At 55.2% G+C, this 27,897-nt stretch overlaps 1 protein-coding gene across 2 annotated transcripts; it reads right to left on the bottom strand.

Moving 5' to 3' along the window:
* Window positions 1–386: 386 nt before the first annotated feature.
* Window positions 387–26,108, bottom strand: GPSM1 (G protein signaling modulator 1). Of its 2 annotated transcripts, XM_080928012.1 has the most exons (14): window positions 25,990–26,108; window positions 19,068–19,289; window positions 17,936–18,071; window positions 17,598–17,740; window positions 17,094–17,217; window positions 16,745–16,860; window positions 16,113–16,268; window positions 15,299–15,407; window positions 14,244–14,367; window positions 8,479–8,549; window positions 7,578–7,757; window positions 3,625–3,781; window positions 3,066–3,274; window positions 387–1,724 (listed from the first exon to the last, which is right to left on the bottom strand). In XM_080928012.1, exons 1-14 carry the CDS (start codon window positions 26,055–26,057, stop codon window positions 1,518–1,520), a joined length of 2,022 nt encoding a protein of 673 aa, XP_080784138.1. In that variant the 5' UTR covers window positions 26,058–26,108; the 3' UTR covers window positions 387–1,517. The 2 variants fall into 2 exon arrangements, with proteins under 2 accessions (XP_080784138.1, XP_080784139.1); XM_080928013.1 differs by lacking the exon at window positions 25,990–26,108 and having other exon boundaries at window positions 17,594–17,740; window positions 19,068–19,193.
* Window positions 26,109–27,897: the final 1,789 nt, after the last annotated feature.

The raw sequence follows: 27,897 nt of genomic DNA, 5'->3' as shown, positions 1-27,897 counted from the left end.
GCTTAGATTGGCATAATCCAGTACCTGTAATATGAACTGCTAAGACAAAGGAAGCCCTGTGGCTGGGTCCAATCCAGTAAGGCAAGGCTGCTCAGGTGCTGGAGGCCTGTCCCCAGAATGTTCACCAATGTACTGTGATATCCCTGGTTCCTGTCTCTGGAAAGTCAGGATAATGGAGAACAGCAGGAAATGTAGCAGCAGATGCCCTGGCCCAGCCTCTCATGCAGCAGGGACATCCCTCATGATCTCAGGTGGCTTTTATGCTGGAAGACACTGCACTGGGCAGGCTAATACCATGTCCTGGGAAGGCTGACACAAATTTCAACAGAAGCCACACTGACTTGGCAGACTTTTATTTTTGGGTAAAACAAAACAAACGTACCTCTCGGGTTGGAAAGGACCCGTGAACAACATGGCAAACACGTGTAAGCAATAAATACGCATGTACATTCAAGTATGCGGGCGGCTACCATGTCCTGCCCGAGACCCTGTGCTCTGGTATCTGCCTCTGACCTCAGAGTGATGCTGCGTCTCCCTCTCGGAAGTTGGGTCCTCAGTTTCCCTTGCCCTGGGTTAGAAGGTTGTACAGAGCCCTCCAGTAGGGCTGCCTATAGGGCCTGAAGGCAAGAACTAGATGGTACCCAAGGGTATGTCTCATGGATGCTCTAGCAGTCTTGCCCGAGTCTCCACCCCAACTACAGTGCCCTGTGTCCAACTCAGATATTGCAGCTGGACCCCTCCTTGGGGAGAAAGCCAAGATACCATCTCCTTAGTAATACAAGGAAGATGTTCAGTAAGAGGACCGGAGGATCCAGTTGAGCACATGCCTCACGAATGTCCACTGCCAACCAGCACTCCTAGGACAAGACCCTATGCTTTTGGCTTGGACGCTTGCCTCTCCCCTCTGCCAGAAGCAAGCTCCACCTTTCCTCAAAGGCCAAGTACAAGCAGGAGACTACTGGGTCAGGGTATCTGGACTTCACAGCTGCCAATCTCCTGCAGCAGGGTTGGGCACAGCCAGGCCAGGATAGAGCCTGCCCTGGTGAGGTGAGGCAGATCAGAATGTACCTCCTTCATAGTCATCCCAGGACCAGCTGGGGGTCAGAAGATGCTTTGCCACGGTAGCCCCTCTGGGGAGCTTGGGAGAGTTGGCAGAGTTTCACATTTGGCAGGGCAGGGCTTGAAGGAGAAGACTGGACAGCACCGGGGCTTGGGGCCAACATGCTGAAGGCCCGGCCTGGAGCAGGCAGGGCGAGGCCTGTAGTAAGCTGTGGTCATATGGAGACAGAAGCATGCCCTCCCCCATATAGCAGCTCTGCCTGAGCCCCCCGCCTGAATGAGGGGGTCCTTGAGGGCTGTGTGCCCACCATCTGGCTCAGCTGGAAGGGGCTGGGGCTAAGCTGGCTCTCCATCATGGCCTTGGGAGAATTTGGCTTATTGGGGGATCTTGGCCACTGTGGACAACTGTGAGCCTACAGAGTCCAGAATAGGGCATGGCTAGCTGTAGGGGTGAGGCCTTAGCTGGCACCGGGCGGACACGGCTGCCGGGGATCAGGCAGCCCACTGGCCTCTTGCTCTGGACTCCCAGCAAGGTCCACACGCTGCTCATCCATCCGCTTAGCCTGCACCCTCTGGATAAGGCTGAAGAAATCCTCATCAGGCATGGTGGGGCCTCGGGGCAGCACATCAGGGGGTGGACAGCGCTGGTCATCAATCCTGGAGGACTGGGCAGACACACAATGTAGATTGGTGGCCTTGTATTTCTTGGGCCTTTGAAGGACCTATCTTCCTATTCTGGCACTGGGTGAGTGACGGGCTTATTGAAAATCTGAAGACGACAAACACCAGCTTGGGAAGAATAGTGTAATTCAAGCGGGACCTATTTAAGCCACCTCTTGTTCTGGGGTAATGCTAAAAGCCCTGCCTTGGTAACATCTCCTGAAGAATTCCCCAGAGCTGTGGCTGGCCAACCAAATAAATTCTATATTCTATAAGACCTATATTCTGGTCATAGAACAAGTCAACAGCCACTGGGCCCAACTCCTGGGACTTGCTGATCTGGATACTGGGCCCCTAGAACTACCCTGAAACCCAGCACAGCCCTGGACTGCCCCTGGAGGTCACTACCAAACTCCCAACCCCACCAAGGGTCAATCTCCTGACACCACAGGGCTCTGCCCGTTCTGATGTGGAGGCTGGGGGGCCTGAAAGGTGTTGGCTTCTCTTCAGTGCCTGGAGAGATGGGAGCGGAGCCGGTGCAGCTGATGACCAAGGTATTTGAGTGGGCAAGGCTTCTCGGGAGGGGCTGGCTTAGAAGAGGCTGTCTGGACGCTGCTGTGGTGCTGTCTCCTCTGCGAGAGTGAACATTGATCTGGAAACTTAGCCTAATGCAGAGGTGGAATGCTGGCCCTGGTCATTCCCGGGTCTGCTCAAGCCCACCAATGTACATGCTCCTGCTGGAGTGCAGCTGGCCAGCAGGATGAACCTACCACCCGCCCTCTGTGCTGCCAGGCCTTGGGTAGGCGGCTCAGCTCACAGCACCGCAGCCTCACCCAATCCCACATAGTAAAGCCCACCCATGGCTAGCCCTGCGCTGGTGCTGCCTTCCAAGGCCTAGGCTCTCCGTGCTACCTGCCGACCCATGCTGGGTGGTCTTTTTCAGGGCCATTTCTGCTCCCATTCTTACAGTCAGCTGCTAACATCCCAGATCTCCCCCCCCCCAACTCCAGGGTACCACTTGATCCTCAGTTTTCTCTGCCCAGATGTGGAAGCCTGGAATGGATGGCCCTGGATGTGGAGACCTGGCAACCCCAGTGTGCTAAGGCTGTTATCTCGGGAGTGTCCCCTTGTCAGAAGGAGGGCTTCAAGCCAGAGAGCATCTGGGGACGGTCCCTCACTCTGGCTGAACCTGTTGTCTTCCTCAGGTATCTCTCAGGAAAGGCCAGAGACAGCAAAGACAGAGCTTGCTCTGGCCCTGCTAGGCGCCTCTTCCGCAGCTGGTAAAGGGCTACCTCTAGGCTGTCCTGGACGAAGCCCCACCCATTCTCTCCTGAGCGCAGGCTCACCTGGTATTTAATAAGCATGTTGAAAAACTCATCTCCTGGCTCCTGCGGATCCCCGTCGCCTCGGAGGTGTCCCACGTTGTTGAGGGTGATGCGTAGCCCAGGCAGGCTGCCTACGCTAGCCCTCTGGTCGTCCAGCCGGCGGCTCTGAGAGCTAGCAATGAGGTCAAAGAACTCCTCAGTCTGTGGTGAAGCTGTCACGGAGGGCTGAGCTGCAAGGGGCAGAAAAGGAGAGCTGGAGAGGGGGTCACTAGAGGTGCTGGCATCTGGGACTGCCTCACCCCTCCCCAAAGGGAATATGGCCCCAATAAACCTCCTATGCCTGCTGCTAAACACCTTGTCCCTGCCCTGCCCCCCACCCCTGCCTCCCAGGACTTCAGGAGCTGACAGGAGAAAGCTTTGGCCTCCCACACGCTCAAAGGCTGGGATGCAGACATTGCGTGTTCTTCAGGGTGGGGTAATTACATACTTCCCAGGATACAGCTTCAGGGACAAGTGTGGAGGGAGTGCTGGATGACAGGGGCCCTTTGCAGCCAGCCTATCCTGCTTGTTCTGTACTTGCCTGCTCTTTCCTCCAGGGTTGGGGCAGCTGTAGCCTCAGCAGCCCCAGCCTGGCCTTCCTCCAGGGGACAGCGCTGGTCATCCATACGACTGCTCTGGAACTTACTCAGCAGATCAAAGAAACACTCCTCGTCAGACGACGGGGCTCTGGGAACACCCTGGTTGGGGAGGGAAACACCAATGCAGCCTTCTGTGCCTCAGCCTCCTCGACTTACAGGACTGCCCACCCTGACCACATAAACTTCTAAGACCTAGGGTCTCAAGACCCTCCCAGGTGCCACCATCCCTAACAATGCCTCCACACCTGCCCCTTCTCCTGTCTCCACGTCTGTGGCTGCTGTCCCAAAGCCAGACTCAGCCACTTCCTGCCTTGCTGCCCCTTGTCCTAGACCATCCCTCCCCTCCCCAGCTTCAAGCCTGGACTGTTCTCCAGGACGACCCCGGTCAGAAGCCATCATCTTCAAGAAGCCTCCTGTACTCCACCCCACAGGGTCCTTTCAGTCATGCTCCATTCTGTGCCTGGCCCTGATCCTGTTACCCTCCAACGTCCAGTGAGCAGGCCTCTGCAAGCAGGGAGCTGGGCTGGCCACTAGGAACGCGACCTCAGTAGTCAGTCGGGAGGCAATGATAGAAAGATCCACCCATCACATCACCAAGGGCATGGAGACCCAGGTGGTGGTGGTGGGGTGAAGGTCTTCTTGCCTAATTCTGGTTTAGGCAATGCAATGAGTCCTAGGCCAGTGTCAAGCTCAGAAGAGAGCTATGTGGGGGCCAGTGTATGAGAGAAGATACTAATACCCCCAAATCCTCTGTTTGCTGGCTGGGGGAGGACCCAAGTGACTGAAGTCTTGCCCAGGCAGAGCAAGAGCTGGCCCTCCATAGGAGCCGAGGGTGGGCGTACAGATACCCACGGCTGAGAGGACCGTTGTCTTCAGGAAGGACTTTCTGGATCTGTGCTGGGGCTGAATGAATGGCAAGATCTGTCCTTCAGTGGACGGTGACTGAGTGGGTGTGTAGCCTACAGCTCAGGTCAGGGATGACTGTCCTAAGCCTGGGCAAGTCACAGGTCTTGGGGAGGCTTGCAAGTGTCCAAAAGGAGAGTTTGGGCCCAGGAACCCTGAGCATAGGTGACCAGAGCAAGCTGTGCCCGTCCAGACTCAGTTATACACCTGTGGAGGAAAGGGCCTTGGCTTTGGCTTACACTGCAGGCTGGGCCTCAGAAGCCCGGTCTGGGGTCCAGAGCCACTTGCTCTAAGAAGCTGGAACCTGTCCCCAACCCACCAAAGTCCACACAAAGAGCAACTAAGTAACGACCAGGAAGGCCTGGCTCTGCCAAGCTGTGGCCTTCTGACTACAGGAAGATCCCTATCATATGGCACATGCCATGCTTAGAGGATTTCCCTGTGCACAGAGTGGTTTTCCAGCCTACCTAAGGTCACACAGAGGTAAGAACAGAGCTGGGATCCAGATACAAGAAGACCTGGTGGATAAGCCCAATTCAGGACCGAATTCAGCATTCTGAAAGCAACGGGAACCCAGTCGTGGGAGCTATGAACAGGGCAGCAGAAGAGAGAGACTACTGAATCTGGTCCCCAGGCTGACCCTTGCTGCCTTCAGGACGTCGTCCTTCTGTGGCTTAAATTAAGTAAGGCTGGTAGCTCAACAACTTCAGAGCCAGGAGAAAAACCAGAGCCAAGAGAGAAAAGAACACCGGCAGCCCTACTAGCCAGAGGACAATGAACACGGGGGTTGAGTGGAGCCTGCAGGCTCAGCAGGGACCAGCCAGTGGGGGCTGCACAGGTGTCTGCAGGACTGGACACCTGCTCAAGGAAAGCCACCTGCCTGCCCGTCTGCAGGGTCCAAGCTGCACCATTGAACGGGTCTGTTTAGTGACGCACCCCCCCACCCCACCCTCACCCCTCCAGACTCCCCGGCCCCTCTTCTCACTCCTGAGCTGTCAAGATGAGTGAAATTGTATCTAGCTGCAGACTTGGGACTTAAGACTTCCTATGTTTCCCGACCTGCCCTTCCCTCTAACATCTCCTCGGGAGCAAGATCCCAGGTCTGGAACCATAGGCCCTGTGTAGGTTCTGTGAGGACTGTGCAGAGTCTCCCAATCCCCCATCCACCACTTAAATCTTTGCTTCAAGTCCTGGTTCTTTCTCATGGATCTGGGTTCCTCTTGATGTCTAACTGCAATCTCTTCTATTTTACTTAAGCCCAGCTCCTAGAGAAGTAAGTATACACTTCTGGGCCAGCCCACCTCTACCTCGGCTGACTTAAGTCCCTGTACGCCCAAGGACCCACACTCACGCAGAATCACAGCAATCAGGAGCTGTATGGGTGCCAGGCCACGTGCAGCCCAGGCAGGATGTCAAGGTGCCAGGCACAGCTGCTGCCACCCGCCCGAAGTGCCAAGTGCTTCCTCACTGCTGTTGCTGGGACCCACCGTCTTCGCCTGATGCTTAAATAGAAGCCAGGGAGAAGGCTGGGCTCTCCCGGTACCCGCCCTCGCTGCTGCAGCTCACAAGTGCACACACACACACACACACACACACACACACACACACACACACATCCTCACTCTGTAAACACTGAGCTGGCTTTCCTCAGCTCAAAGGAGCACAGCCCCTGAGGCCTGTGGGTGGGCATGCTAAAGGCTGTGGGGGTGGACAGCTCTGAAAGCCCTTTCCCACCCAACCCCTGGGGCCCTGGGCTTCCTTCCAAAGCCAGGCCCCTGGAGAAGCAGTCTCTTCTCAGCTTTGCTCCTGAGGTCCCCCCCCCCCCATGGACTCCCAATCCAGCCTATGTAGCCCTGGACATTAGCAGGGTGGCCTCTTGGCTCTACCACGACCTTCCTCTGAGCCCAAGGATAAGAGACTGTGAGTTCCCTTCCTAGCTCCTGTGACAGGACTAAAGTGGGCTGGATCGGGATTGGAGGCAGCCGCCCTGGCAGGAAGGGTGGGCTCTAGGTACTAAGAATAACCCAGGCTCATACAGCACAGGCCACCTGAGCCTGTGGAAATGTGAGGGTGCTGTGTGCTACTTCCTAGAGCCCGAGGACCTGACTTCCCTGCACAGAGACTCTTAAGCCTAAATACAGACTGTTTCTCAGGGTCTCTGGCAGGCCCCACCCTCTACCCACTGGCCACCAGTCTATGATCTGGCCATTGAGCTACCCAGCCTACTATTTCAGCAGAGTTGAGTGCCTCCAGGAAGCCACACAACCCCCTACCAGGTCTGCAGTCTAGCTTTGATCAGACCTATGAGAACACAGGGCAGAGACCAGCTCTCTGCTCTTTTCCACGCTGGGTCTACAGTGTGCCTTCCACATGATGCTACTCCCCCTGGACGGAGCATGTATCCCCCTCACACTGTCCTGCCCCAAGTACTGAGGCTTTTCCCTTAGGACCTGCCCCGTGGGGAAGTGGGGGCCTCCCATCGTCTCCAGCCACCCCCCATAGCCCTCCGCTCAGGGCCACCACTTTGCAATTCAGGAGACTCCCCAGCAGGCCTGTTAGACTCTGAGACACACGGAGGAGCTGCTGGCTGTATCACTTCTTAGGTGTCCCTGCCTGGGTTCCTTGAGTTTGGGCCTACACTCAGACCCTCTGGAACCTCAGAGTCACCTGCCGAGGTGTGGAAAGTGTACCTGGAGGAGGCTGTGTGGCCCAGCTCCTTAGCTTGGGCAGCTAGGTCTCAAGGGTCCCAGTAAGGCAACGAAGGGGCCTGGGAAACAGAGGCCTATAGAGAGACAGAACCTACCTGAGGAAGGCTGACTTGGAGTGCCTATGAGGGCTCCCTGAGGTACCACCCTCAGTGCCTGGATGCGTAAGGCTAGGTGGAAGGCCCAGCAGCTTACAGCTCTGCCTCCCTCAGTCACCAGCGAGCTCAGCCTGGCCTTGCTTCCAGGCTCATGTTCATAACTGTTCCCTCAACTCAGGAGGCACCTACCGTACGAGGCACCTGTACCCTTACATCAGCACTGTCCAGTGGAGAGTGGCTACCCTCCCGGGGTCTCCTCTCAATGGCATCCGGACCTTCCTGGTATTTCCTGCTCCTCATGGGGAGGGGAAGCGAGTCCCTGCCTGGACCCCTCCAGTCCCCTGTGTGGTGGGTCTCCCCATTCTGCTCCTGGAGAGGGAAAGGCAGGATGGACACGAGCTATGGTAATCTTAAACCAAAGTCCCCTCTCAGCATCTGGCCCAGCTGCCCCAACTTCATGGATACACACAGGAGGCACTCAGGCTCAGAAGGAATATGAAGTCCAGAGGGCACAAGACAAGGCCAGACAGACATTTCAGCGGTGCCAGCTTCCTTAAATGTCAGCATTCCAGTGCTAGGCAACACAGGTGACCACAGGTGTCCCTGACTTTTGACGCATGTTATGTTCCAAAGGCTATTTACAACTAGAGGATCAGAGAGTCCAGGATACAGCCTATGGCCACACAGTACCCATACTAGTCTCCTCTACTCCACTTACGGTTTGCCGAAACCCCCCAACTACTCCAACAATATCAACTGTCTTCCGCCCCTCCCCTGCCCCATCCCCCCAGACAGAGTCCAGTGACAGGGAACAAAGAGAAATCCAGGATATGCCACCCGGGGGAAGGTTTGTGCTGGAGAGAAGAGTAAGACCACCTCATGCTGGAACGGTGACAAATAGGTTCCTGTAGGGGCCTCAGGCTGCTGGGGAGGAACATTTGTCTCTCAGGGGACAGGACCCAAAGAGTGTCCTGACAGCTGAGCAAATGCCGCACACTGGGCTCATTAACTTAGTGTCCACATGCTGACTACGTCTCTGCCACCATCTGTTCCTCAGTCCCTAGGCCACCCGCCTTGATCCCCAACTCACCCGGTCCAGAGGGAGCCGCAGCAGGTCCCAGGTCTCCGCACTCAGCCTCTGTGTCCTTTTGGGTCTTGCTCCTGGAAGAGATCACAGCCCATCAGCACAGTTTTGACCCTGAGCTTTGAGGCCACTAGCTAAGCAAGGGAGACAGGGCACAGAGTTCATATACGCCCTCTTGAGAAGGGAAAATACAGCCTGTCTGAGTCCACAGTCCTTGTGTATACTAGATGAGCCAGGCAAGGAACAAGGACAGGTCTGACCCCAAGAAAGGTGCAGTACAGCTAGCTTTGGTGGTGTCTGTTACCCCCATCACCCTAGTGGGGCTCTCTGCCAAACCCTGTCCTGTGCTTCCTATCAACTTAGCCGGCACAAGTCCTTCTGCCTGGAAGGCGGCCAGTGTACTCCTAGGATCCTCTCCATGAAGCTATGCCTCATCCCCCATCCTAGCTCCTGAACCCACATAAGGATGGAACCTCTGGGTCCCTGAGGCTCACGGGGGGCCACCCAGGCTGGAGTAGCAGTGACATGGCCCATGTCCTGCTACAGGAAACTCAACACTGAGGAACCTGGGGCAGGGCCTGGCCTGGCAGATGATCTGAACTAAGTCCTGGCCTCCCACAGGAGACAAGTTCTCAGCCCCCAAGTCCACAAACGCAGATGGGTGGAAAGGAGCTACTACCTGACCCCAGGACCACAGGCTGCTCAGTGCTGCCACCAGCCCCAGGGGTACCTGACCTTCATTTTCAGCTGGCCCAGGAGGGAAACAATTCTACCGTGGTCCCAGGTCCTTTCCCAGCACAGGCAGTGATGGGAAGGAGACGGGAAGTGAGCTCGGCTTGGGCAGCTGCTTTGACCACCTGTACACAGAGCAGAGCCATGTGGGCCAAGCCGCAAACGGACAATTCAGGGTAGAACCAAGCTGTGAAGAGACCATGGCGGGGGGCGGGTCAGGAAAGGACATGTTGTCCCCAGCCCCTGAGGAGCCCAAACTGCTGGCGACATCAAGCAGGATCTCTTTAAACAGCTGCCACCATTCCCACCCCTCACTGTGTCAGCAGTCCCCAGACAGGTGCTGGGCAGCTCCTGCTCAGAAGCACATCAGACAGTGTTTACACATCCAGGGAAGGGCTTGTGAGGCAAGGAAGTGCACTGCAGAGAGATAGCCTGGTGCTGGCACACACTGGGTCAATGCTGGCACTGTCCTACAGGGCTCACCCCTAGGACTGTTGAGTGAACACCAGTAGTAGGCAGGTACTGGCCACCGTCACACCTACAATGCCCACCATACTCGGTGAAGATCTGGCCAGTACCCGTGACCTACCCACTGCTGCCTCACAGGACAAACTGGCCAGCACTGCACTTGCAAGAGCAGCAACTTCAACGTCAGCCTTGGCTAGTGAGTTTGAAGCCACATTCTTAATACTACTACTAATACTAATACTAATAATAATAACAACTAAATGAAAGAACTGAGAGGAATGTCGTAGTGCCAGGTAAGCCTGTGCTCCCGCAGGGTCCCACAGGCCTTCAGCCTAACAGCTCTAGATCAGCCCTAAGTGACAGAAACACAGAGCATAAATCCCCAGTGAGACCAGAAGGACATGTGTGACTCCATCCCCTGTCCAAGCTGAGACTTTTGAGGGAGACAGACTTGTGTCCTGTTCTACAAACTTGTATCCTAAGTGGTTCAGAAATAAAACATCCCAGCGGGAAAAGCCACCTGGAGGGACATAAGGGCTGCACACGGGGACTACACAGAGAGACCCAACAGGAGGCCACAAACCAGTCCCAACACACACACACAGGTATGGCTCTGAGCACCCAGGGGGACCCCTGCCTGTTGTCTCTCTTGCCCCACACAGGGTTGCCCTAGCCACAGGCAGCCCCAGATGTGGCTGGGGCAGCTATGGGCTATACAGGCCACTTAATGCTCACTCAATGACCAACTCAGAAGAGGAACTTTAAGGAAAAAATAATGAAAACGCACAGAGCATGTGGCCATCTTCCGGGTCCCCAACGTGTACTCACTGAAATATCAGGATGCGTCCTCTGGAGAGCAGAGAGGGCCCAAGCAGTCTTTCTGAACCACGGCCCTCAAGCTGGCTCAGGGAGGGCACCTCCTTGTGTACAGACAGGGCGGGAAGCCTGCCTAGACCAGCTAAATGAATCGATCCTCTGTCTAGAGTAAAAAAGTCAGGTCAGGCCAGTGCAAATGGCCATGCCTCCTTGGCTGAGCCGCATCCACTGGGGCCTCAGACCCTGTCCCCTCCTTCAGCTTCCTGCCCGGCCTGCCTACAGTCCAAGGTTTAGAAACTTCTCCATTATGCCTCTCCACCCAAGGTGGACAGTCACTATCTTGTGAAGGCCCCTGTCCCGTATGTCTGAAGGGGGACCGTCCAAACCTATGAGTGTTCCTTGTCCAGTCCTCCCTCCAGGGCATCCTCAGTCCATGGTGGCTCTTACTGGTACTTTTAACTACATAGATCTAGACACTTGCCCTTCTCTTCCTGTGTCAGCCCCTTGCCTGTCCTCTTAGACCCTTCTCCACGGAAGAAATACAGCGAGCCCCTGGCTAGACCTACGGACTTCCCTCTGCTGTGTCTGCAGGTCCAGCAGGCTCTGCACTCAGACCCTCTGCCCTCCTGTTATCCTCAGAACGGCCAGTGGGCCTGCCTCCGGGACAGAGCACTGAGACATGGGATGAGGGCCAGGGCCAGAGCCCACAGCCTACACTTCCCCTCAGACACCACACCAAGCATATCCCTGACCCAGAAGTGAAGAAAGGCCTCTAGGGCACAGAACCTCAGTGAGCTGCCTTAGGCTGATACAGCAATACTGGACCCAAGGGATGAGAAGGAGGGACCAGAGACCATCAGGAGCGGGGGGGGGGGGGAGCAAAGGCCTTATACTTTGTCACTGGGAAGGGGATGTTAACCCAGGCCCATCAAGTTTAGCAGAGCTAGCCAGGGCTAGCATCCCTTTTCCCTTGCATGCTCATCAGAAGGACAAACAGAAGCTGTCTGTTCCCTATGCTGTTACACTCTATGTGCGGCACATCAAGTATGCTGTGCATCAGAATCTCAGACAGCTATACCACCTGAGGGACTGGACAGGAGAAGCCAAGGGCAGGGTGGTACCCCCACAGACTAGAACACAGTCGGCTGCTGCTTTGTTGGCTGAGAATGCGCCACCAAGGGGAGGTAAGGCCTCAGGGAGTCAGGGTGTATCTTCCTACCCAAGAAACCCTTGTCTGTACCAGTCAAATCAGGAAAACATACAAACAAAAACAAAAGACAAAAACAACAACAACAAAAAAGCCTGAGCCTTTGTCCTGCCTCGAGCCCACTGGCTACCATCATACCCACGATGCCCACCACGCTCCAAACACATACCACTGAGCTTGAAACACAGCACTCACGGCCCAGTACCCACATGCATGGCCCTCCCCACGGCCCACTCAAACCACTCCCACCTTCAAGCCATCAATGAGTGCCTTGTCCTGCAGTTCCACAGGCCACAGCCACATGTAAAATACTGTACCAGACTGAGCCCAGCAACAGAATGCCACACTCTCTGGCCATGACTTCCCTCCAGCCCAGGCAGAATGAATTCCCTAACCCCAGGAGGCCATCCATCCCCAACCCTTCTGGGTCAGTCCTCTTTGAGGTGCCCACCTAACCCCCTGTACCAGAACCACTCTGACTGACTCTGGACAGTTCACAGGAGGCAGACCCAGCCCATCTCCACTGCCTCAACAGTCCACTTCTCTCCTGGCTTCCTGACCCTGGTTCCTGGCTCACCTGAGCAGGGGTCTCCCTTAGGACCACTCAGACTCTCATGGTGCCGGCCCGCCTTCAGCAATTGCATCCTAGAACTTCAGGGTAGCAGAGTCCTGTCCCCAATGTCCTCCTTGGAGGACAGACTATTTTCCAATGTCCAGGGCCCGGCCGTTGGCCGCAAGAAGCCCTGAGGGGAAGTGGCTTCCGGGGGCCCCAGCTGGGAAGGGTCTGGCATGCAAGGCAGAGCGACAGAGCTGCCTTGTCCCTTGCCACCCTCCCTTCACGTAGCTTGGAGGAAGAGTTAGGATGAGGAGGAGCTGGCTGCTTCTGTGGGGACCTTTCCAGAAGCTGGCCGGCTCTGCTCAGGGCTGTGCTAGGAGCTCTGTACAGAGCTATCTGCCCTGGGAAACTGCCAGCCAGGGGCTCACACTGCACAACCCCATCCCACACATTAGACACTGTATCTTTGAACATCTGAGGGTCCCAGAAGCCTTTGCTCCTCTCCTCTGTCCCTAGCCTTATTTCCAGGCCAGGTCATACTGGGAAATTCCAGGCTTGAGGAACCAGGGGTTCTCATGGTAACAGGTATTGCTTTTGAATGGCCTGAGAGGCTGGAGTCAGTGGGTGCTCCTGGAAAAACTCACGAGGAGCTGGGCCTCCATTTCTGCAATCTCAGTAAGCAGCAGACAGCTGGCTGGTCCCTGATGAGGCTTGCTCCATCTTAAAGCTTTATGGGCCTCAAGAAGCCAACTCAGCACCCGGCATCCGCCCAGTCCCTCCTTTGTACGTATTAATTAATGTATTTGCTCTGTGGGGGAACATTCCGTCCTCTAATTCACTACACGTCTAACCCTCACGGGGACAGCCAGCAGTCTGAATGAGTAGCACTGTAGGCAGGCGCTGACCGGCTCTCTCCAGCCTCCCAGCAGCCCCTCCCACAGAGTGTGATGACGGCACTCTGCCTGCTGGGTTGCTTAGGAGTCATTTCTTGTCTTCTTGCCATCAGCCCTGTGGTGCCACTAGGATCATGGGAGGGAGGGGTTCTAGGAGACCACAGTCTCACTCAGGGACATGCATAACTGACCACCAGGTCTCTGCCATTGGTGTTCTTAGGTACTACTTGTCATTCTGACTCCACCTTTCAGCTGTCCTTTGTGACGGTTTGAACAAGAATGGCCCTTACAGACACATCTGTATCCCAAACAGTGGAACTGTCTAGGAAGGACTAAGAGGGGCAGCCTTGTTAGAGGAGGTGTGGCTTTGGAGGGGGTGTGGCCTTGTTGGAGGAAGTGTGGCTTTGTTGGAAGAGGTGGGTGTGGTCTTGGAGGAGGTGTGGCACTGAGAGTGGACTTCAAGGTTTCAAAAACCCATGCCAAGCCCACCCCCCCTTCCTGTAACTTCTGGATTAGATATGCACTCTTAGGTGCTTCCCCAGTACCATGCCTGCCTGCCTGTTACCATACTCCCCACCATGATGATAATGGACCAAGCTACTGAAACTGTTAAGTGAGCTCCCAATTAAATGCTTCTTTTTCATAAGAGCTGCCTTAGTCATGGTATCTCTTCACAGCAATAGAACAGTAACTAAAATACCCCTATGCCCCAGTGGGGTTCATCTGTGCCCCAGCACTCTGGACACCCTGTCTCTCCCCACATCACACTGCAATGCAGTTCTGGGTCCACCTGTCTCTCTACTCCCACTGTGAGCTTTCCTGGGCAGTAAGTGGTATGTGGTCTCTCCTGGGCCCAGAACAAAGGTGGGAAAAGTAAATGCCCAGATTGGGTATAGCCTCTCCTCTTAGGGTCAGTGGCTTTCTTTCTGGGAGACCCACCCCGTGCCCTGAATCAAGGGCCAGTCCTGTGGATATAACCCTCTGTCTTCCCGCTGAGTTTTTCGCTTGCCATACCTGCTCAGAAGCTGCCCCGACTATACCTCATGCTGAGACTAGAAGCATGAGGAAGCACATCCCAGCCCCCAGAAGCACAACTCACCTTGTGCCTCATAGCCAGCCAGATCTGGCTTCTCTGCGGCTGCTGGGCTAGTCAGCCGGCCCAGTGCTAGCTGCAGGTGAGCAATATTCATGCGGGCTGTGAGCTCTCCATTCCGGTCTCCAATCTGAAGCAAGCAGGGGTGGGCAGATGGGTGGGTTAGGCTTGGCTATGCTCTCTGAATGTTGGTGACAGGGCTCCAGCATACCACCCCTGGCCTGCTGACCGTTGGATTTCAGAAAGAGTCAGTTCTTCACTATCAGAACTTGACTCTGATGTTCTGGACAGCTCCTAGTCCATCCCAGAAGTGCTCTAAGTCTTGGGAAACCTCCTGTAAGCGGTCAGCCTGGCCTTGTCTTGGACTAAGCCTGTCTCAAGCATAGGGGCCTGTCTTCTCCTAGGCCCTACCAGTCTTGGGTTCCCAGTACTGAGGTTCCACCAGTGGGGTCCTTTTGAGTACAAACCCAACATGAAAAACACAGGGAACCACGAAGCTCAGAAGTCTTCAGAGACCTCTGTTTGCACACATGGGGATGTAGGGCTAGTCCCCCGTGGAGGAATATTCAGACAGGGTCTCTTCTGCTCTGGACCATCCTGTGCTTGTACCTGAACCAGGTGCCTAAGAAGCTCCTTTTGATGCTACAGGGGCTTGAGGTTCACCCTTAGTTAAGGAGGCCAGGTTTCTTGGTCAGTCTCTATACTGTCCATAGAAGGGGGACTGAACATAGAGGAAGGACCACTCAGCTTCCTAGAGAGATGTCCCTGGGTATCCCTGGGCAACAGAACCTGTCTCCCTGGTCCTCCTCCAAGAGGTTACTCCCAGCATCCCTGATACCCAATATGGCCCAGTTCCATAAGGATTGGAGGATGGAATCCACACAGGAGACACCCGCATCCTAAGTGGAAAACAGATCCTCGCTCCCTCAACTGGCCCCGGTACACACAACTGTAAACTGTCCTCTGAGAGATCCAGTGTTCAGAAGGGTTGCTGGAAACACGCAGAAGGAAGATGTGCTGCTGAGGCACCATCACAGACCTAGGGGAGTAGGCCAGCTCACCTCCTGGGAGATCTGCAGGTGTTTCTTGGCAAAGGTCAAGGCCTGCGCGGGGCTCCCCATGGACACATAGGCATTCCCCAGGCTCCAGCACGCTCGGCCCTCTCCCACCCTGTGGAAGGTTAGACAATCACACCTGCCTCCCAGAACTGACCCTCTCTCAACCCTGGTACACAATGTGCCAACAGCACAGCGTTTCCTCAGCCAAAGGAAACGCTGGGCCACAGTGGCCCTGGCCACGGTGCTCACCGGTTCACCCCCTTGAGGGAGATATACCAAACACTTTTGTGCTTTCTTGTGGAAAAAATTAACTTGATAAACCCAAGTGTGTTACCAGCTTACCCTGGGGCCAGTTTGGACCCTCAGGGCCCAGCACATGGGTATTGTTGCTCAAGGTCTGGATCGCCCCCTAGTGGACAGCAAGTGCCTCCCTGCAGCTTGCTCCATGCTCCGTCACTGAGGTCCAAAGTGAACCATGCATTCAGGGACATTTAGCTGTTCCTGTCGCTATTCCTACTATCTCTACCTAGTTCCAGGACACTTCCATTATCTGACTCTCCCACAGAAGCCCTGGGTCTGTGGCTCTGAAACCATGCTGCATACAGATCTGCATAGAAGGCTAGTCCAGAGTTGGAGGCCACCGGCCCCTTCAAGCCTTGGGCCTACCTATTTGCTTCAGTTGTTTCCCACTGAGGGATTGGCTGAGAGCCTGGGTGAGAGGCTGCTCTGACCATGCATGCTGTGGTCCGCAGGGAAGCAGGTTCATACCCAGGATGCCACTGAAAGCTAGTCCCAGCAAGGCCTTGATCTCACACACCTATCAGCCAGCTCCTGGGCGATGACGAGGTGCCGAAGGTGGTACTCAGCAGCGCGCTCATAATCCTGTAGCAATGTGTAGGTGTTGCCCAGGCTGTAGCAAGCCTGCGCTTCCACGGCCTGGTCCCGGAGCTGCCGAGACAGCTGCAGCGTCTTCCTGTGCAGAACAGGAGAGTCAGTCCCTGAGGGGGGTGGCAGGGTCTCCTCTTCCTCAGGAACGCTTATCTTCCCATGGCCACTACACCTAACTCACAGCACCAGATGCCTGTGGGTGCATGGGTTCCCGATGGCTAAGGAGCTGGCTAATTGTAGCATTGGCTAATGTCACTAACCACTCTGAGCAGATGATACTTCACAGAGACCCAAGACTTAAGTCCACATCTCAGAATTATGAGATGAGCACGTAGGCCCCACAATAGGGCCAGTCCTGACGTTTCTGCTCCATCTAGTGGCCACCCCTCTACCCAGGAAGCAGCTGACTAAGAACTGTGACAGGTCAGGGACACCCATGAGCTTTCTGCATCGCCTTCTTCAGGGCACCCAGGGCTCCCATCTGGCTCCTGGAATGCACCCTGGGAGCAGCATCTCCACAGCCTGGTGCTCAGTACACCCCAACCTGTCTTCCCTGCTCACTTGTAATGTTCAGCAGCCACATCAAAGCGCCCCAAGAAGATGTGAGCGTTGCCCAAGTTGCTGTATGCCCTCCTCTCAGCTGCCTTGTCTCCAAACTCCTTGGCAATGGCCAGGCGCTGCAGACAGATCCAAACCCTGAGATCACCACACAGCCCTGCAACCCTAGGAACGAAGTCAGGGATGCCTCCCCACCCACGGTGCTAGCCTGATGTCTGAGTGTCTAAGGGGGTAGACAGGAACCACAGCACCAAATTCAACAGGAGCGGCTGCCATGCTGCTGAGGACTGTGAGGGTGACTTTGAGCCTTCCTGTCGTAGCATCCCTGTCCCAGCACCCAGGCCCAGCTTACCTCTTTGTGAAAGGTTGTGGCCTCCGTGAAGTTTCCCAGCAGGTAGTGGGTGTTACCCAGGTTGCCATAGGCCCTGCCCTGGGCCGCCCGATCGCCCAGTTCCTTCACCAAGGACAAGTTCCTCCTAGGGGACCAAGCCTTTTAGAGCTGAGTCCTTCCTGGCACCAGAAGTGGCTACACAGCTTCCTCCTGAGGCTGGAAAGTACTGAGTGGCTCCTCCAGGACTATGCCAAGGACATGGTGGCTTGGAATGGGTTCCTTGGCTCAAATGACATCAGAGCCTCAGGGCTAGAAGTTTGGTCAAAGCCTACCCTCTGTGACAGGTGTTATATAGAGCAGTGGGGTTATCTCTGTAGGTGAGGGCAAGTTGTGTTTGGGGATTCTGCCCAGTCCCTCACTGGACACACACTAGCTCAAGAAGTGTTTATGCAATGCAGGGGCATTCAGACGAGCCCAGCCCTATCAGCCCTCAGCCCGTGGTAGCAGCCCACCCCACTCACTCACTCATAGAACTCAGAAGCCCTGTGCAGTGTCTCACGGACATCAGGTGGCAGGTGCCCAGGGTCCTGTGCGGCACTCCAGGAGAGCTGTTTACCCTTGGCATGGTACACATTTCCAATGTTGTAGAGTGCTCTCGCCTCCCCAACCTGTGGCAACAGTGAGATGTGGAGACTTGCTCTATAGTCCCCCAGGGACACCCCCAAGGTGCACTTGCAGGAGCTCTGCTCTAGAACCCTGGCCTGCTGAGTCCCGAGAAAGGGCAAACCCAGTGTCTGATGATTGAGGGTAAGAGCCCCAGCAGGGATGGAAAGGGTAGAAGACCCAAGGGTCCATCCACTCACCTTGTCCCCCTGTTCCTGGGCAATGTCCAAGTGTCGCTGGCAACAGACGATTGCCTCATCGAATCGGCCTAGGACCTTGAGTGTGTTGCCCAGGTTCCCGCTGGCCTTGGCCTCCCCCATGCGGTCACCAATGGTCCTGGAGGGCAGGAAGGAATGAGGAGTCAGTGGGGTCTAGCTGAGCAAGAGCCAAAGAAACCTCAGAGGAGAGAGACTGGCAGTGGTAAGGTAGCTAGAGGCGCACCAGCAAGCCATCAGCATCAAATCTATACTGAGGACAGGAAAACAGGGAGGGTCACTGGTGGGTGGGACTGCCAGCGTGGGCAGGGAGAATTCTGCCCCCTATCTGAGGGGGCAGGGTGGCTCTGAGGCCTAGTAAAAAGTTGGGTTGAATATGGAGCAAGAGGGAGGCCCTATAGAACAGAAGAACCAAGAGTCAAAGGGTAGATAGGACTAGAGACATCAAGATAGAAACCCGGGAATGGGGGCTGGAGAGATGGCTTAGCGGATAAGAGCCCTGACTGCTCTTCTAGAGGTCCTGAGTTCAATTCTCAGCAACCACATGGTGACTCACAGCCATCTGTAATGAGATTTGATGTCTTCTTTTGGAGTGTCTGAAGATAGCTACAGTGTACTCATATGCATAAAACAAATAAATCTTAAAAAAAAAAAACAAAAAATGGTGGGAAATTTGAACAGTATGTACAGAAGGGAAACCATAAATCTCCAATGGGTTAGAGTTCACAGGGAGAGCAGAGGGCCTCCAGAATAAGACCAGAAAAGATGGCAAGAGTAACCTGAACCCAAGACCACAGGAAAGGAACAGCTATGGGTGGCAGAGTCACCCTAAGCCAGAGAGAACACATGGACAGACACATGTTCTCTCTCTCTCTCTCTCTCTCTCTCTCTCTCTCACACACACACACACACACACTTGCATAATATACACATGAAGACAACACACACATATCCATATATTCATGCACACACACATATCTTAACTTGAACCTCTAAGAGATCCACAGGCCAGACCATCCTTCTGGGCTCTCTAGGATCAGACACACCTACCCTTTCTACCCTCCCCCAAGGGCAGGGAACTCCACACAGGACCAGGCCACAATCCACCAGGACTCACCGTGCCAGCAGCAAGTCATGTTTGTGGAACTGCAGGGCCCGGGCATACTCCTTCAGGTAGAAGTAGGCATTGCCCAGCTGGCTGTAGATAGCACTTAATGTCTTCAGGTCCTCGGTGCCAACCTGCACAGCAGCCTCGAAGAAGGCCACGCCTGCCTTGAAGTCCCCCGCCTTGCACAGCCTCTCACCTTCCAGTGCTAGCTCCAGACAGGAGGCCTCCATCCTGGGCAGAGAGGGAACATTATGGTCCACCCCTTGGCACACTCTGTGGTCAAGACAATGTGTCTCAGCAGCTGTGTCCCAGCACAGCTGTGTTCACAGATATGCCAGCTAGATGGCTCACCTTTGCCCCCACCTTTTCTTCTTGTTTTTTCTAAACGGGGTTTCATTGTGTAGCCCTGGCTGCCCTATAACTCGCTCTGTTTGAGCTGGTCTCAAACTCAGAGGTTGACTTACCTCTGCTTCCCAAGTACTGGGCAAGAGCCACCACTTCCCAGGCATCTCTAGCTCAATATCTATCCTTTACCACCAGGCACCAAGACCAGCCTTGGTCTGGTTTTACATGCAGTTACACGCTCCTCGGGCTGTGTTGACACGTAGAGAGATCCTTGTGGGAAGCTATACCAGAGAAGTCCCATCCTCAGACCATGAACAGCCCTATTCCACCCCCAGAGTCCCCATCCTATGCTGCTCCTATACCCCTGGACTGAGGACTTGAGGGCCCAAGTGTTTGCTCCATTTTCAGACGAGCCTGTCATTTTTCTTTTCACTGTTTGAGTCGGGGTCTCTATGTTGCCGGCCAAGCAATTCTCTTGCCTTGACCATCCCAGAAACAGGAATAACAGACAAAGAGCATTGGGCCCAGCTCTGACTGAATAATTTTAAAGTCAGCATCAAGTGCCTAGCTGTCCAAGAGGCTGGCCAGCCTCTGTGTCATGGGGATGAGTCAACTGTCCAGAGTGGTTCAGGGAAGGGTAAGAATCAAGGACGGAGATGCTAAGCATTTTAACCAAAGGTTTTTTGACACAAACTACAAAGCCACACCCTCTGTATTCTGTGTTATCAATGGAGCATTTTGAACTTTGCGAAGATAACAATGCCACGTGAAGAGATGGTGGAGTCAACGGACCCCTGAGAAACTGGTCCAAGTGTCTGCATCCCTGGGCTCAGAGCACTGTGCTGGGGAAAGTCCCATCCTCCCTGTGCCCGGGTACCCACACAGCTGCCAACACCCTCGGAACCAGGCCATGGTGTCCAATCCCCTTGGCACCCCCGCGCCCATGGCACCTACAGCTTCTTTTCCACAGCACAGTTGTTACTCAGAAGGTCCCTGATCATTCAGAAGCCAAGCGCTGGCTGCCCCACCTTTCTCTTCTGACACAGTAAGAACTGGTGCCAAGAAGCTGTGATGTCTGTCTTCGATCTTCCCAGGGGATGGAACATGAATGTCTCCCACCTCTCAGGCTTCTGGTCCCTACAGCCATGCTGTCGTCTGGGTTTTCTTGCTAGGGCAACCCTGGTCATCACCAGGTCAGCTCACTCCCCCGCCGCATCACGCTGTGCCCGGCTGGGACCCTGCTTCGGTGTGGGTGTCATTCTCTGGGTCTGTCTGCCACAGGGAGGCTGTGAAGGCCTGCCCCTTCTAGACACACAGTCCAGACATTCCTTACCAGAGCTGAGACCCAGGCATGGCATTGAAGGGACCTTGGTCAGAAAGAGACTCAGAAAGGTGTTCAGGACATTAGAAACTCACTTGGCACCAGGAAAATGGGCTTCTTGCTGGACTAGGGGTCAGGGATTCCCTCCACTTGCATTTGCTCTAAGAGACCTGCAGAGCCAAGTGGCATGTGACTTTGAGACCAGGAAGCCAGGCTCTGGATTATCCACTTACCCTGTTATGCCAGGAACTCCCATCCATACCTGCTGGAGTCCTGGACAGCCACCTTACCAAGCCCTCTTGGGAAAGGCCATCAGATGCCACGCTGGCCACAAGGGCCATGGTTACCGTGGCAACCAGCCACAAGACATCTCTCCTGTGGCCAATGCCGAGTTCTGGCTTCTTAATTAAGGCCTATCTGTCTCTGCTCCGTGGTTGCTGAGCAGCCAGATATGGCTCAGCTTTGCTGCCCTCCTATATGACTGCATAGGAGTATCTGCTATGTGGAGATACTGATTAGGGGACCTGCCTTCCCACCCTGTCATCCCCCTAGACCAGAGATTTGATACCCAAAGAGCAAAGGTTTGGGAGAGGGATCAGGAAGAAGCCCTGGGAAATATTCTATCAATATAGTGGTTACTCTGTACCAGATGGGGAACTGACTAAGGCCATGACACAGGGTCCTTCCCCACAAGACACCCCTGAATTATGCCAGACACCCATGTCTTACACCTGTCACCTGCTCAACCCCTTTCTCTGCAGGTTCCTGTTCCTCTCCAACTCCAAGACACTACCACATCATGTCTGGACACACCCAGGCACCCGGCCCTGAAGCCTGGTACCTGCCTGGTCCCCACCTCTTTCTCTGCAGGTTTCGCATCTTCTGCACATACAGCCACAGCTCCAGGCCCACAGGCAGCAGCAGTGGGCGGGGGCGAGGGGCACCATATACCACCTTGCACACAGCCTTCTCTGCCAAGCTCAGAGCCAGAGGCTGGCCCTCCATGGCAGAGGCCAGCATCACAGAGCCCTGGCCACAGTCCCAGGGGATGTGCCAATCTCAGGATCTTAAGGCTCTCCAATAGCTCTTCTGTCCTTCCTAGGGTATAATATGGATCAAGGGATCAAGGGCAGCTCAGGCTGGATGGATGGACACTGGTGGCAGAGGGGGTGGGGTAGAAGCCTAAGGTAATCCTCTGCTGCCCTTCTGTCCTCCTTGGGGGTTGGGCAGGGAGCATGGATTTGCTAATCCCTTAGCAAACTTTTATACAGCTCAGACCCAGGACCCAGGGACTTGGGGAGTTCTAGGACTGAATGTGTTAGGCGCTGGCAACATTAGTGGTGAACAAAAGGCAGAGATGAAAACCTCCCAGTCCAGCACTGCTCCTCACCTGGTGCTGACGGAGGCTGGCAGAAAGCTAGTCTCCCACCTGAAATGCCAGCCAGGAGAGCCTGTCCTGTGGCTGGGCAAAGTTAGGATTCTGGACATCGGTACTTGGCCGCTTTACTCTCTCCAGCCCCTGCCTTTTGGTCCACCCTGGATCCTGGCCTAGACAACTCAACTGAGCTGGAACACAGAGTCCTCTTCACCTTGTAGGATGTTTGTCCACGGCACACTCGACCAGCTCTTCAAGGTAAGCTCCAGATTCCAGGTCTAACCAGAGTGTCAGGCCACATAGGGTCTGTGGAGGCTGATTCCAGCATAGTCCGGCTCTTTCTCCAACTTCTAAGGTCCCAGCCACCTTTGTATCCCTTCCAGGGCAAAGGGAGAGACCCCAAGAGTAGAGATGAGCTAACAATGTCTACTGACGGACAGGGGGCCACAGAGTCAGAGCCTGATCGGTGTGTGAGGGCAGTGCACTGGGGGCTTCTCAGAGGCCTTCCCCTAGACGCTGCCCCATTTTGGCCTCATCCCCCGATGATCCCCCGATGACAGGAACCCCCCCGGAAACCTTCCTGACAGACTACATGTCACTGGGTTCTGGAACCCTGCGACAAGAGCTGCAGCCACAGGAGCTGTACAGCAGGTGAGGCAGAAACTCCAGGATGGGTGGAGAAGACTTCTAGAAGACATAACTCACTTCCTGTTCTGGGGCTGTGTGGGCACAGGGGTTGCACTTCTGCGATACTTTTTTTCAAGAGTATCAGTACAGCCTGGAACCCTCAGGGGTGCTTTCAGGCCTCCCTGCCTCCCCATCGACATATCTACTTTGCTTTCCACCCTCCCCTGCCCTCTGGGGGCAGCCAGTCTGGCGTGGCTGAGAAGTCCCTGGAACTTCTGTTCCCCTAAGTCACCTCTGCAGATCTATAAGGTGCTGCCCACCTGTCACCTGTCGAGGTGTCCATACGTCCAGAGTACGGCCATTTGAACAAAGAGATGCTCAGGCCTCTGAAAGACCTGCTCGCTCTGAGGGTTACCTGGAACACTACTCAAGGCTCAAAATCTAGTTTATCTTGAGTCTAGAGCTTGCTGTCTTCCATTGACCATTCCACTCCAATCCCGGGAGTGAGCGACTCCTGCTAGGGTTTGTTATCTGGCTACCCAGACCTATTGCTGAACAGGTAAAGAGGAGGGCACTGCCCACCCAGCTGACCCACCTCTACATTGAGGTCCTAACCACGTGCCATGTCACCTGTGAGGCACTTTAAAAGGATCACAGCTCCGTGCCACTCCCCTTACAGATGCCAAGAACGTAAAACCAGGACCCGGCACTGTGCCACATCCCAGTCACCGAAGCAGTAGCGGCCAGCCACATTCTGCTCATGGTCTCCCGATCTCATCCCCTTCAGAACTCCTGGAGTTCTCCGGTACCCACAAGCTGGCTCCTTAGCACTCCGTTTCTAGTCACGTGAGTCTGCTGAGCAGAGAGACCTGACACTGGTCTCTGGCCAAAGGCCTGGGGGAACCATCGCTCACAGCTGGCCCAGTTCCCCAGTGCCCAGCATCTCACAGAAAGCAGTTAACCTGGCATTCCCTTGGGAGCCAGGAGAAGGGGGACACACACAGAAAGAGGAGGAGGGGTGACAGGGAGCACGGGCAGTAGAAGCTACTGGAAGGGAGCGGATAACTCAGTTTCAGCAAAGGGTCAAGTTAGCAGAGACACCTAGGGAACTGATCCTGTCTGGGTCAGTGCTGAGGAGAGGACACAGAAAGAGGTAGTAGGTAGAGAACCAGCATTGTTTGGTCATGTGGCCACAGAGGCTTTGCCATGCCTGGGCACCAACAGCTCCTACCCCAAGGTGCATCTTTGTAAGGCCATTCCATGTGGGCTTCCCAACTTCACTCAGGATTTAGCTTACTCCTCATGGGGCTGGGAGGCCATAAGAGGACATTGTAAGGACTTCCTGGCTACATGCTCATCTATGGGACCCTCTATCCTAAGCCCCTGCTTTGGCCCCAGTGCCAGTGAACCACGGATTCTCCACAGAGACCCTCCCCACTCTACTCCCATCCCTCCCAGTGCTCCCGCCTCCCTGAGCCAGCCCCTCTCTACACTCCATGAGGAGCTGGTAATTCAGAGACATATCTGTGGCTCTTTTCAGCTCCTCAGCCCCATTTTATAAGTTTCAAACCCTCTCAGTCAGATGCCAGCATAAATGGGGATGCTCGTGGGACGGTGATGATGCAGAGACTGTCTCCCGCCAAGTCATCCTGTATCAGCCCCAAAAAGCCACAGGCATTCTTAGATCAGGTGACCCAGTGTGCCTCAGCACCATGCACCTAGGCAGCCACAATTCTGCCATGCCAGCAGGCAAGCTTCCACAAACACACCGTGGTTCACAAGGGGACAGGACATGCTTGGATTTCTTCTTTAGTTCTAGTGGCCACAGGTTCTGGGCTTGATGGTAGAGACTTTTCACCTCTGAACCCTAATACCTGCTTCAAAATGCTCCAGGTACTCCACATCTGCCAAGCCTATCAAAGCCAGGGGTCTGGCTGTCCAGGCCTGGCTGTGACCTGATAGGTGGAGACCAAATAGCTCACGGGCCTCCTGGAAGGTCCTGTGGGAAGTCTCTCGGCTGCTCAACTTAAATCTGGTCCCAGCTTGGGTTTCAGCTTGGAGGGATTCCAGGCTGAACACAGGGCCTCAACCAGTATCCTGAATGCTGTCCCTAACCAGTGAGAGCTACCCAAGGGCCTGCGTTCTGCCTCAAGTGAGTGACCTCAGGAGGGAATTGGGAGCAACTGACATAGCTTGGAGACCTGTGCTCTGAATGTCTACCTGCCACACACACACACACACACACACACACACACACACACTGCAATCTGCCTAGTAGACACCTCCTTCTCACAGGTGGCTGGCCCTGACGTAAATGTGACCCCCACACAGCCTCCACTCCCAGGGGACTCTAGGAAGAAGCTGTTAGTAAACTTCTTACCCCTGAACTAGATCTGGGAGGCAGAGTGTGGGGCTCAGGCGTGATCTTCAACACCACACAATGGGGACACTGTCTCTGAGCTGCAGTAGAGTAGAACAGGAGGGCAAGGTCTCTGGTCACCAGGCACCAAGCCCTCACTTTGGGGGTACTAGGCAGAGCTTGGTCGGAAGTTCACCCGAGGGTGCTGGACCTTCCTTTAGGACGGATGACACCGGATGCCCAACATTCCGGCCCTTCCACCTCAACCTGAGGCCAGTGTTCCATGACAACACTGGTCCACTTCTGGGATCAGCATCACACTGGGGAACACCCTCATCAGGGAGGCACGGAGCCAGGGGCAGAGCTATCCTGTCAGTCCCAGTGGGTGTGGGCACACAGCACAAACCGCTGGATCACCTGTGAACCTGCCTGGAAGGCAAATGCCTTTGTAGGGAGGCACACACCCACCTGCCTGGCTCAGGCCCAGCTCTTTCTGGCCTAGGGCTGGGGATAGCTAGTGAAGGCAAGGGCCCCATCATGATAGCCTGGGTTGTGGCCATGCGACACCAGCAGCGGGTCAGGGCAGTATCAGGCTTGAGAAGAGAACTCCAGATAAGAAAGACTGATATCCCTGCTACTCAGGTCCCGCAGAGCCGAGTGGTGGAGTGCCCGCCCCGTAAGCCCTTCTGGCACCCGGACCGGGTTGCAGGCAGAACCCAGCCCCAACCCCTCTGCCTCGGGGCCGATCTTTGGGCCCCGCGCTCCCACCGCTCCCTACGCAGATCCAGGGAGGCGCGTCCCCGGCCACGTTGCGCGTCGCCGCTGCAGCCTTTGTTCTGGGCCGGCAGCCTCCCGCCCGCGTCCACCGCTCAGGTCCCCGTCCCCATCCCGGTCCTTGAACTACCTGGAGTAGAGGCGCCTGGCGGCTGGGCCCGGGAGCTCCTCGGCCGCGGGCGGGGCCGGGCTCGCCATGGGTCGGGGACGCGCCGAGCAGGAGCACCGCCCCGCGCTGCGGCCGTCCGCCTGCCGATCTGCCCGCCTGTCCGCGCGTCCGTCCGCCTGTCCGCGTGTCCGCGCGAGACGCCGAGGAAGTGATGTGCTGGGCTGCCGCCGCCCCTCCCGCCAGAGCCGTGATGTCACCGCCGCCAGGCAGAGGGAGGATGGGGAGGGGCAGGCGCCCACCGGCCACCACTGCGGCGGTCCCGCCTACCGCGAGGTGGGCGGGGCCCAGTCTTTGAGGTCCAGTGCAAGGAGAGCCCGCTCTAGTCTGGACAATGCTGTTTCCTTTTCTTTGGGGAAAGACCTACCAAGCCTTTGGAGTTTAGTCCCGCGGTGCTGTCCTCTTTTTCACACACACACACTCACACACACACACATACCACACACACACACCACACATATACACACACACACACACACCACACACACCCCCACACACCACACACACACACCACACACACACACCACACACACACACACACACACACCACACATATACACACACACCACACATATACACACACACACCACACATATACACATACACACACACCCACATACACACCACACATATACACACACACACAACACATACACACACACAAACACACACACCACACACACCCCCACACACCACACACACACACACACCACACACACACACCACACACACACACACACACCACACATATACACACACACCACACATATACACACACACACCACACATATACACATACACACACACCCACATACACACCACACACACACCACACATATATACACACACAACACATATACACATACACACACACCCACATACACACCACACACACACACACACACACACATATACACACACACCACACATATACACACACCACACACACACACCACACACACACCACATACACACACACCACACACACACCACACACACACATACACACAGACCCTGCTCTCAGCTGTTGAAACTTTTTTTGACTTTGTTATCACACACACATCCTGTTTCTTTCCTGTCACCTCTTATGGGGTACAGGATTCACATTCGGTACCTGCAGATGCACCTGGAGCTAAGGAGAATCCAGGTCTTTCTGGACCAGGTTAGGGTGGGTTAGGGTGTCCAGCCCCAGGCAAGTCTCCACCTTCTTAGGGCTTTCACTATCAGACTTCATGTTGTCACTACCTGTGAAATGCAAGCGTTTGGAAAACATCCTGGGGCCCACATGGGAGGTGCTCTGTCTACCCTCCTCCGAATTCTCCCAGAACCCTGAGTGATCTTTCTACATCCATATTGATTAGCCTTCACCCCAGCTGGGACTCACCTAGGTCTCTGCTCTCCTCTCCAGCCCACTCCAAATCTTGAAAAAGTAGCTGTAACCTCAGTGGAACGGGGACAAGTCAGGGCACAGAAAATGGCAATGTCCTTGGCAGTTTCTCTGCACCCCGGGCCCCTGGCCTGAACATGAACACCATGCCAAGGTCACCCCACACAGACCCTGCGGACGCAGCCCACAGTACAGTGGCGTCAGGCAAAGAGAAACGGCAACAAAAACAAACACAAGATAAAACTGGGCTGTTGGCCCTGAGCTAGCTTGTTTTCCTAGGAAAGAGCAGGACCAGCAATGGGAACCATCTGTGCCTGCGGCGAGGCCAGGCTTGCTGCTGTCCGCACGCCTCCCCCTAAGACCACAGGAGCCATTGCTCTCCCTTGGCTAAGGCACAGTGTGTGTTGTGGCTGGCCAGGCCCATTCCCATTTGCTGAAGTCTCAGGCCTGGTCCCTAGCAGAGCCTGGCTCTGGAATACAGGCAC

This window comes from Micromys minutus (assembly GCF_963924665.1).
Source record: "Micromys minutus genome assembly, chromosome: 13".
Classification (NCBI taxonomy): Eukaryota; Metazoa; Chordata; class Mammalia; order Rodentia; family Muridae; genus Micromys; species Micromys minutus.
The sequence above is the reverse complement of the archived record's forward strand: the minus strand, read 5'-3'. Positions and strand labels throughout refer to the sequence as shown.

Excerpts from the sequence above, each read along its gene's own strand:
- GPSM1 (XM_080928012.1), bottom strand. The coding sequence starts at position 26,057 with ATGGCGAGCCCGGCCCCGCCCGCGGCCGAGGAGCTCCCGGGCCCAGCC. Across the intron at positions 19,290-25,989 it reads GCCAGGCGCCTCTACTCCAG|GATGGAGGCCTCCTGTCTGG; the intron begins GTAGTTCAAGGA and ends CTCTCTGCCCAG. Across the intron at positions 3,275-3,624 it reads AACCCTGGAGGAAAGAGCAG|CTCAGCCCTCCGTGACAGCT; the intron begins GCAAGTACAGAA and ends TGCCCCTTGCAG.